Below are 11,301 nucleotides of genomic sequence, written 5' to 3'. Positions count from 1 at the left end.
AGAGCATCTGAAGTCTTGCGATTGTCTGTTTGGGGAGAAGGGCACCTCATGGCTGCTGCAGTTTGGGGGAGGAAAGGAGTGCTCCTCGTCCTCCCCCTCCCCCTCCCCCTCCTCCCCCTGTATGCTGAGCCACAGCACAATGTGCAGGGTCAGAACGCTAAGTATAGCCCACTTGTGTGTCCAGGCCATGTGATGGCTATTTCTGATGAGTGATATGCGGTGGGACAGAGTTGGGTCGGCAGCCATATGTCGCCTTGACAAAACGGCCAGACTTAGTACCAGACAATCGGATAAGCAAGAGATGTTTGGGCCATAGAGTCATCAGACACTAAAACGGTTACTGTTTATCAGTGTGTTAGAAATCTAAGCTTGGCATCTGGCATGGCTGTACATTTTGAATCTGTTCTTATCAATTCAGTTGGTAATAATACTGAAGTAAACAGTCAGGGGTTTGCGGTTAACAAAGTACTTCAAAAAAAGAGATAGGCCAACAAATAAAATTTAATTGATTTGATTGATTCATGGATTGAAAGCTTGAAGGGTAGGCCTAAATGTACCAAATGTTGGCCAAATGTTGATTATAGGGGCCTACTAAACAGAGTATAATACATACTACTTTTTGTCAAAAGGACCACCTGTTGCAAATTTGACTTTGAGTTCAAGTTTAGATCGATTTCCCATTGCACACCTGATGAACAGCTGTGTTGGCACACATCACATCAACTACCTTGATTACGACAACTACTATGATGTTGATGGTATGGATTACCAGTCTGAGAGTAACAGGTAATTAACTGGATTCTACCAATATATGAATAACCCAAGGCTTCTTCCTAACATGTTATCTCGACCAATGTACCATTAGACTGGGATCAGTACATCTGTTACAGATGTGGATTTGGTCATCAGAATGCACTGCCCTCTTCAATCCAGCTGTGATAACCAGGCATGATAATAAAGGCGATAATTAATGTAAATGTTAAAAAATTATACCCTTTTTATCGCAAAATTGTCTCTGTGTATATTACAATTGGACACTAATCAAAATGATACAATATTGGGATGCAGTAAGCGAACACATTGCCCAAGTCACCATCTCTCTACAAAGAAGTTGTAGGCCTTTGCTGAAATACAAATACCATTTAAAAAATATAATTCCAGGCATTTTTATAGTATTGTTCAAGCACTTCTATATGGTATATACATTTAAGTAGCCTATTGTATCAATCATGACCTCATATGTAATAATTTAGAGTATTACATGTTGGCAAGAAGAAGTTATTACCCTAAAAATGATCTACAGTCTATTGCATTACCCTGACCTAGTTACACCCATGAATACTTTTCTTGACCCCACATTTCATGCAAGGATTTGCCTAGAATAACTTGAACTGCCATATCATAGTTAACCAATACATTTAGGCCTGGCAAGTGAAGTCCTATTTTGGTCTAACAGTATATACTCAGCTGCCACTAAATACCATGACAATGTGCTAGAAGAATCTGTGTGTTAAAATTAAAATAATCTGTGTTTTAAAAGAAGATCTGGATTTCTTTGACGTTTGGTCATGTTAGACCCTTTATGCTCATGTAGACTGACATTAAAAAGTCAGAGTACCAAACTAACAGAATATTTTATTTTACAGCTAAACAAAACAGATGTACATATTTTTGTTTATGTTTTTATACCCAACAGCTGAATGACAAAGCAAAGTCAACTAGGCCTAACTGAAACATTATACTTTCAATATTTCAACTTTTTGTATTACTGAATTATAGTTTGCCTAGTCTTCTGAATAGCATTATTTTCTCATTTACATTACAAATCTCAATTTAAAGATCAACAATTGAGGGGCAAATTTGAAACTCTCCCTAACAAGTGAATTTTAGCATCCACATAACACACATTATCTTCAATTAAAGTCTTTACCTGTTTCAGTGTAATATCCTCCTTGTCATAGGAATTTTCTGTACAAATAGTGGATCAAAACAAAAGTAATGTCAAGTGGAGAAATTCCAACTTGTCAAAGCACGGAGATGTGTGCGCCCCGTTCACTGTGAGACGACTCAAAGGCGAATGGGTGAGGTTACATATCGGTAACCAGCTTCAATAAAAGTAGGCCTTCCGCTACTTTTGCGGTCTACCACATTCCGCGCGCGCCAGCGCCAGGTTCAGCTGTCGCCTCAAATACGCATGGTCCTTTCTGTTCGCTCGACGCAGATACGGCTGCAGTTCTCTCAGCCAGTCTCCCCGACAGTGTTTTTATTTGTCAAATTATATATTCCCTGCCATTATAACAACATTTCGTGAGTTAATGAAGTCTACATTTAATAAACTATTTACCATTTGTTGGCATGTTTTCTTTCAGCAATTAGGCTACTATTAGTCCTAGGATTGCCCCCTTTCCACCAGAACAAAGAGATTGTCATTTTTTTTCTAACTGACTTACTATTTGAACATGTTTACCAGTGGAGGCTGTTGAGGGGAGGACGGCTCATAATAATGGCTGGAACAAAGCAAATGGAATGGCATCAACCCATGAGTTTAATGTATTTGATACCATTCAACTAATTCCACTCCAGCCATTACCACGAGCCCGCCCTCCCCAATTAAGGTGCCACCAACCTCCTGTGGTTTAGACATAAACATGTCTGAAACTTGCACAATACTGAACTCATTGTTAGGCCTATGTCAAGAATTTGACACATTCTGGTGCTGGTGTAGCTCAGTTGGTAGAGCATAGCACTTGCAACACTAGGGTTGTGGGTTCAATTCCCACAGGGTACCACTATAAAAATGTATGTACTCACTACTGTAAGTTGCTCTGGATAAGAGTGTCTGTTAAATATCAAAAATGTTAATGTAAAAATGGTTACACGAGAGATTGGCTCAAAATCATGATAGGTATGCCTACTTCTCAGAATGCGTTCCACTGTTCATTCCTAACTTTTATATGGATTCATAATCAGCTCAGGACGCAGCCTGGCAGGTAGCCTAGTAGTTAGAGTGTTGGGCCAGTAATCAAAAGGTTGCTGGTTCAAATACCTGAGCTGACACAGTAAAAAAGCTTGAGCAAGGTACTTAACCCTAATTTGCTCCAGGGTTGCCATACTACTATGTCTGATCCTGGAAAACAACACATTTCACTGCACCTATCTGCTTGTTGGCGTTGAGAGGCAGGGAGGCTTATCTGTTATGAGTGAAAGCAGGTTGCCTTGATTTTCCCCCTGCAGCCCAGCAATAACCCAGATATCACTGTCACTGTGCTATGCAATAACGGCTAGCTGCCTAGGCTACATATCAGTGTCTTAAGGGCCATACAATTACATTTACATTTTAGTCATTTAGCAGACGCTCTTATCCAGAGCGACTTACAGTTAGTGAATACATATTTTTTTATACTGGCCCCCTGTGGGAATCGAACCCACAACCCTGGCGTTGCAAACGCCATGCTCTATCAACTGAGCTATATCCCTGCCGACCATTCCCTCCCCTACCCTGGACGACGCTGGGCCAATTGTGCGCCGCCCATGAGTCTCCTGGTCGCGGCCGGCTGCGACAGAGCCTGGATACGAACCAGGATCTAGTGGCACAGTTAGCACTGCGATGCAGTGCCTTAGACCACTGCGCCACTCAGGAGTATAGGTTTAAAACAATAACAGGTTTACAGTCTTACTTTGTCAAACAATAACCCACATATTCCATATACAGTATCAGTCATTTAGGGTCAAGCATTTACCCATAGGCTATACCATACTGCAGGGTTCTTCAATTCCGGTCCTGGAGGGCCGAAACACTTCTGTTTTTTATTTCTACCTGGTAGTCAACTGCACTCACCTGGTGTCCCAGGTCTGAATTAGCCCCTGATTAGAAGGAGAGGATGAAAAACAGAGGTGTTTCGGCCCTCCAGGACCGGAATTGAAGAACCCTGCCATACTGTATGATAATACTAACCCCACTACTCCTCATAGTAGGCTGATGAGAAAGTAGTGTTCACCAAGGGCGAAATTGGGCTGTTGATATTGGTGGGGTGAACAGTAGCCGAGGGGTCCTCCCCCGGAATTGTTTTTGACATTTTTAAACGCATTTCCTGCAATTCTACACAGTTTGACATAACTTATTATGCTTATATTGAGGGGTTTTGAGGGGTATATGGAGGGGTATTTTGAAAACACAGTGTAAGTGGAAGGATACGTAGAAAAAAAACACTTAAAAACCCCCACCTCAAATCTCAACAGACTGTTTAAGAAATGCTTGCTATTTCCTCATAGAGGATGATATCAAATCAGATCAAATCAAAATCAAATCAAATTTTATCGTTACATGATTTGTAAACAACAGGTGTGGACTAACAGTGAAATGCATACTTCGAGAAATAATAGAAAATGTAAACACGTAATAATAAAAGTAATAATAGATACACAAGGAGTAACGATAACTTGGTTATATACAAGGGGTACCAGTACTGAGTCAATGTGCAGGGGTACAAGGTAATTTGCAGGGGTACAAGGTAGATATGTACATATAACTAGGAATAAAGTAACAGATAGTAAACAGTAGCAGCAGCGAATGTGATGAGGAGGATGAGCTGGCCAATCAGCGGTCTACTCGCATGAATATTTTTTATGACCGGTATACACCCACACCATTCTGTTGTTGGGGTACGCCCACACCATTCCAACACAGAAAAGCTGCTTTATATTATACTTAATTACCATTTTTTGGAAGGAAAACTATTTTACCCATATTGTAATTAATTATAGGTCATATTTCATAGAGGTCTGGAAACACTGGATAGTTACTTTAAAGGTCGACTTGGGTCAAAAACACAAAAAGAATGGCTTTAAACTGTATAACTGATCAATACACCATCATACCAGGTCATTTAATGCTTTAAAAAAAATGGATGAATAACATATTTGGGTACAGAAGTGCCATTTCTTACCGATCTCTACAGCTTCCGTCCAAAAATAAATCCTGTGAAATGATGTCAACACATACTGGAGGAGTTACTGGCTAGCTACAAGTGGCTAGCTTAGCTAACGAACTAGCTTCGTCCGTCACGGTGCGTATGACCAAAATGACACATCGATGAACCACCAAAGGCATACCTCATTTCTGTTTGAAAATTGAGAAAGAGTGAGAATGAGTTTTACTTTTTTTTGTTGCCCAAAGTCAGCCGTTAAAGCTAATTTCCTGCAATTCTAAACATTTTGCCATTGCTTATGATGCGTTGATATACTATCTTTTGGGGGGTTTTAAAGAAACTAATGGGGGGGACAAATCGACCTATTCTGAATATTCGGGGGGGGATTGGAAATTTCGACCTATGGTGCTCACCATGGTGAAGGATGTAATAGAAACCCTGATTCAGACACATTTGTCAGCTCTTATCAGTCTCAATAATGGCAGTCTCACAGCTGCTGACTCACTGGCCAGTCTGGCCTCTTCTTCACACAGGGCATGGCTCTGGAAATCATTAGTAGCATGTTTGTGAGCAGTACACTGACCATGCACAGCAAGTAATGCTCAAAACAAGCACATCATGAATTGAAATTGGGCCTACAAACAAATTAGCATGATGGGAAGGAAACCAGTCAACCAGTGAAAAATAAATGTTTTATCAAAAATGAATGTAATTCCTTTCTGGTCTAAATGCAGAGATGTGCATTACATTCTTATAAGCAGTGATTTTATAGAGTTGTAGAATGGGAAGAAAACCCAATAACTCAGAGACATTGATGCCAATGTGGTCAGTCAATATGCAACATTACCCTCAGTTACTGAGATGGTTGGTGAGTGGACCGGTCTTTGGGAAAGCCTCCAGCATGCCAAGAGTCAACCCTCCAGCTAATGTCTGGAACTGAAACCTGAGAGCCAGACCATTATGCATCACTCAGCCAGACCAGCATGCATCACCAGTGCTACAGGTCATAGTCAGCGTAAGAGACACACAGTATTCGGCCTATACTGTAGACAATGTAAGATTTTAAATTGTTGATTTGACAGATAGGATACAGTGAGACTTTGCACAGGTTACAGAGAAGAACGACACTGGGGAGTTGTGGGGACTGTCTTCGACACATGTCCACTGAAGAAGTTATGCTTTCAAAGCTGGGGACTCACCAAATAGTGTTTCAAGAGCACGGATTACTATGATGTCAAAAAAGCAAAGGGTGCCAGTGTCATTCATACAGCTGCTCTCTAGTGTTCACCCCACCTCATCCATCCACCTCCTCTCTTGGTGCAGAGGGTAGTGTGGACGGTAGAGTCAGTTCCTTGAATCCCAAGGCTGAATGGCATTGGTCCCATCCAGAGACCCTCAAGCTATCGGGGACAACAAGGAGACTGCCTTAAATAGCCCCACAGCTGTGGGAACCAATCAAGTCTGGCGTCAGGTCGCTCGAGTCAGGCCATGCCTGAGCCTCAGCTGCTGTGGCACGGCCAAACACCCCTTTGACCAGCCTCAGAATGGTACGGCCCACACACCCCTCTGTCTGTCCAGCCCTGGAGTGGAACGTCTTGTCAGACTGTCAGTATGCTGGGTCAGGGGCACTGGTCAAGTGATGGCCGCTACTGTAATGATTAAATTCACTTTAATTGGTAAGTGTGATATAATATGATACCCCTGCCAAAAGGATACCCAAGCTAAAATATTACTGTATGTACCTCAAATTTCCCTTTAAAATGTTGTCTCACAAGATAGACCAATACATCAGGATGTCTATATGTGAAAACAACATAAGGGAGTTGTCTGTATTGATGAGTAGCTTGCCTATCTACAGTGAGGGAAAAAAGTATTTGATCCCCTGCTGATTTTGTACGTTTGCCCACTGACAAAGACATGATCAGTCTATAATTTTAATGGTAGGTTTATTTGAACAGTGAGAGACAGAATAACAACAACAAAAATCCAGAAAAACCCCATGTCAAAAATGTTATAAATTGATTTGCATTTTAATGAGGGAAATAAGTATTTGACCCCTCTGCAAAACATGACTTAGTACTTGGTGGCAAAACCCTTGTTGGCAATCACAGAGGTCAGACGTTTCTTGTAGTTGGCCACCAGGTTTGCACACATCTCAGGAGGGATTTTGTCCCACTCCTCTTTGCAGATCTTCTCCAAGTCATTAAGGTTTCGAGGCTGACTACATTATGGCCACTTAAAGGACTACAACATCCATGGGAAGGTGCTGTTTCATGGGCATGTCACCGAGTCCCAGCTGTGGTGTGTGTGAGCTCAGCTGCAGGGGGACTTGACAGGTGTAAGGCCACCATGACAGGTGTAGGTCTCTGGTCAAGTTGCTGCTAGCATAGAGAGAGCCTGCAGTTTGTCTGATACAGGAGATCACATTGGATTATGGCTATCATTTAACTATAAACCTTTCCAAGATTTTGTCTTTATTATTTTATTATTTGTTTGTGCATACATAGCCTTGTTATTTTAAACCATATTGAGACAGATAGATAGAGAGTGAGTGTGAGAGAGAGAGAGAGACTTCACTTGCTTTGGCAATGTTAACACACGTTTCCCATGCCAATAAAGCCCTTAAATTGAAATTGAATTGAATTGAGAGAGAGAGAGAGAGAGAGAGAGAGAGAGAGAGAGAGAGAGAGAGAGAGAGAGAGAGAGAGAGAGAGAGAGAGAGAGAGAGAGAGAGAGAGAGAGAGAGAGAGAGAGAGAGAGAGAGAGAGAGAGAGAGAGAGAGAGAGAGAGATTTTTTATATAATCAGAGACTAACACGAAAAATTGGAATTGAAGGTGATTTTTGAGAACCTTTTCTGCCATTACAGATCCTTCCAGACAAATCTTGCGCACATTTTTGAACAGGGCACAAGGGTGGAATCTGGTCCCAATGGTTTGCACGGTGGGACCAAAAAGACCTCTGTTTCCTCTAGGTGTCTCTGTAAGTAGATATAATGTCAGTGCTATCAGTTAACAGCCACTGGCTATATTTAGGCCCGTGACAAGTGAGACCTGGCTCGGTGACCAAGTGGCCAGCAGCAGAGCAGTTGACTCATCAATTACAAATAAATTTTTCCATGATCCACAGCTCTGATCTGGGTCAGTGATTGGCTCTGGTTTACTCATTTGAAAAGCGTGAGCAATTTTGGTAACCTGAGATTCTGTCGCAATCTTATATTGTAGACCATCTTTATTTTATTTATGTGCTGATATAATTCAGTAGACACTTGTCAACTGTAAACTCAATGACCAATACAGTGCAGTACTGTTATGCCAACATAGAAATCAGGTTCACCATTCATCAGTATACTGTGATTGGTACGTTTTCACACCATTCTCCAGTTTAAATAAATGCAAATCTTCTGTTCCATATTTGATCCATTCTCTTTGGAAATCTAAATATCAAAACAAATGTTGAGTTACTAATCTCCACATCTACGCCTCAGAATTGAGGGAAACAAGTGGAAGTTCTTGTTACCTACTACTGTAATTCACAATCCAAAACTTGAGTAACAGTCATCGCTGCCCCCTAGTGGTGATGGATAAAGTTGGCAGTGCACCTGTTTTTTTTTTTACATTTACATTTACATTTTTCATAGGGAAATTAATTATACAGTACATAGAAGGTAATACATTTCACAATAAAACACGATTATAACTTTTCTTATGTATTACTTTCAGGACAAAGAGCAAAGAGGCTCTATGATACAAATTAGAATAGAACATTGAACTGCATTTATTGTAATACCATTATCCTCTGTTTCAACAAAATCTCTGCAAAGCCAACCGTCTCACAGTCTTGGAGAGGGCACCATCTGTGGAGAGAAAGACATTCAGGTTAATACAATACAACATAAAGTCATCCACAATGTCAATGCAATCTATAATGCTTTAATACTCACAAATAGCTGTTATTTAGTCACAATCATTGTGAAATGATAATAAGATATTATAAGGGGGTCATACATACTTATGACAAGTTACAATGCATTACAACCGGATCATAATGTCTTCTAATGTCTTCAGGTGTTCCTGAATTAAATCTCAATTTTTGATTTTCTGAATCAACATGATTGAAATAGCCTTGATCCCCAACCCTGGTTATCAGGTCATAGTCTGGCTGTTACTTTGCATTGAGATGACTGACCTCTTTTTCCTCTGCTGGACCACCAGGGGCTTAGTGGGTGCCAACTGTGGAGGGGTCAGGTAGCATGTAGAGCTGGACTTCCAGGGGTGCGATGGAGGTAGGGGGGTGGTGGAGGAGAGCTGGGTGCCTGGGGTGATGGATCTCCCCCAGGGAGGAGATGACTTGGGAACGGACCGGCCAAGCCTGGTCCCACTGCAATGTACCAGACAGACAGACATAATCATCCTGCACATAACTTCTGTTCTCATAAAACTGAAGATCTAGGTTCCCCCACATAAACCACATAATAGACAAATCAATCAATCAGTCAGTCAATAAGTCAACTGATGTGCTATTAGGAACAGTTTAGGAACAGTTTAGAGCGTGACTTTAAGAGCTCATTTTTTAACTCTGGCATTGTCCATGCAGGACTTACTTCTGACTTGGAGGGGGCCTTCTCAACCCTTTGACCCTAAATGGATTAGCCATATTGTTTCCTTTCTTTGATGAAGAACTGGGAACATCAGGGAGAGTGGGGGCCTGCATGGAAGAGGTCTCTCGATAGCCGTTACACCACACCACATTATTTTTGAATGTTGACAGGGAGATGTCCCCTAAGGTGGCACTCTTATATGCTCGTGGGTGCCTCCTGATGACAGCGCTGCTCCTAAGTCGCTGGTTCCTCCGCAAGGCGTCCAATGAGGTGTGTGTTTGTTGCACGGTCAGCAGCTTGATGTCCATGTTGTTGATAGGTGAGTAGACTGTGCCAATTGGCTCATAGTAGGCCAGCTCCTTGTCGCCACAATTCTGAGATGAATGGAAAAAGAGATAAGGGGTACGTATAGGAATATGGTACCATTTTGGACGCAATCAAGGTCTCCAGATTCAATCTCATGGTTCTACAGAGCATTCAAAGTGTTGTTGAGTAATATGAATCATTTTAGTGTGGAAGTAAACTGGGAAGGAAAAACTTAGATGTAGGTTAACTCACTTGAAATGACCTTAGCATAGCGTGGCAGGTAAAACAGAGCATTCCATCATCTTCAACACTGTTGGGAAATCAGAGTTTTTCCTGGACTGAGTAACAGTGGCGTCTTTTATTAAACCTTACATAAGATTTCGCATGGACAGACTTCACTGGCTATAATCTGTATCAACCAAAACTAGACATAATAGAATAGAATAGAATCATATCAATTTTGGTGTGAAATGTACATTTGTCTTTTGTCTATCATATGTATTCCAGAGTTTCTAGAATAAAGTGTAGCCTATTGGAAATATCATTTTTGAGCATGCCTCTAAAAGTTCACATCATCAGACTGATTGTAGCCGTTTGCTTACCATGCAGAAGATAGCTTTTTACATCCATCCGTCTGTTTGTAATTGGAAAACTTTTCTATTTTTTCAGATATAAATGCATATTGTTGCTCCAAGTCGTCTCCAGTAGCGCTGTTGTTTTTACCTCTGATTGGTGGCATGGTAAAATCGAGGGGCTCTTCCTCGCAGCTTTTCAGCACCACCCATGCCCCCAGATGTGTGGGGATATGTGTGTGACAGGTCAAGCGGCGCAGTCTGTCACTTCTTTATTGTTCAATGAACAGTTTAGGGTCGTTGTAGTGCTGAGATTGCGATATGACGTCACATTTATTCTCTGCACACTCTCTTCTCTGATACGAAATCATTTTCCTGGACAGTTGTCCCTTGGTGCAAAGTTCATTCCTGTAAATATGTGCTTCTTTCGACCAGGCACCGACTCCGTCATTGCGCTTTGTTTGATCGTAGTAATCAACACAGTGATCACTGACCTCCAATACATTTTCAGTTGAAAGTCGATCCTGTTCTTCTTTCGCACAACATTTAATATGTCGTTTCATGACACTTTGCTTTTATCATAGCCTATAACTTAATTAATTGCAGTGTAGGATTATGTAGGCCCATGTCCATGACATTGGTCCACATTGTTGCGTAGAAGTATCCAGTCCCGTTACATGGTAACCACAGCATCAGCCAACATGACGCCATACAACTATGGACTATTTAACTATAGTACAATGTTGTTATTAATTCGTTTTTAAATTATTAATTCAACTTTTGAGGTATTTGATAGCTGTCAATAAATGTGTATTCAGGGCAATCAATTAAACCATAGTGCCTTAAAGAGGAGTGTCTTGCATATTTTTTGCATTGAATTGTTATTGCATATTTGTA

At 41.1% G+C, this 11,301-nt stretch overlaps 1 protein-coding gene across 2 annotated transcripts; it reads right to left on the bottom strand.

The window, feature by feature from the left end:
• Positions 1–7,058: 7,058 nt before the first annotated feature.
• On the bottom strand, positions 7,059–10,759 carry LOC311130810 (uncharacterized protein). 2 transcript variants are annotated; one of them, XM_084163607.1, is made up of 6 exons: positions 10,435–10,759; positions 10,085–10,142; positions 9,530–9,900; positions 9,115–9,306; positions 8,716–8,782; positions 7,059–7,906 (listed from the first exon to the last, which is right to left on the bottom strand). In XM_084163607.1, exons 1-6 carry the CDS (start codon positions 10,569–10,571, stop codon positions 7,790–7,792), a joined length of 942 nt encoding a protein of 313 aa, XP_084019733.1. In that variant the 5' UTR covers positions 10,572–10,759; the 3' UTR covers positions 7,059–7,789. The 2 variants fall into 2 exon arrangements, with proteins under 2 accessions (XP_084019733.1, XP_084019734.1); XM_084163608.1 differs by lacking the exon at positions 7,059–7,906 and adding an exon at positions 8,135–8,362 and having other exon boundaries at positions 10,435–10,757.
• Between the last annotated feature and the right edge of the window lie 542 nt (positions 10,760–11,301).

The sequence above is a fragment of the Coregonus lavaretus genome, assembly GCF_964263955.1.
Source record: "Coregonus lavaretus genome assembly, chromosome: 6".
Lineage (NCBI taxonomy): Eukaryota > Metazoa > Chordata > Actinopteri > Salmoniformes > Salmonidae > Coregonus > Coregonus lavaretus.
The sequence above is the reverse complement of the archived record's forward strand: the minus strand, read 5'-3'. Positions and strand labels throughout refer to the sequence as shown.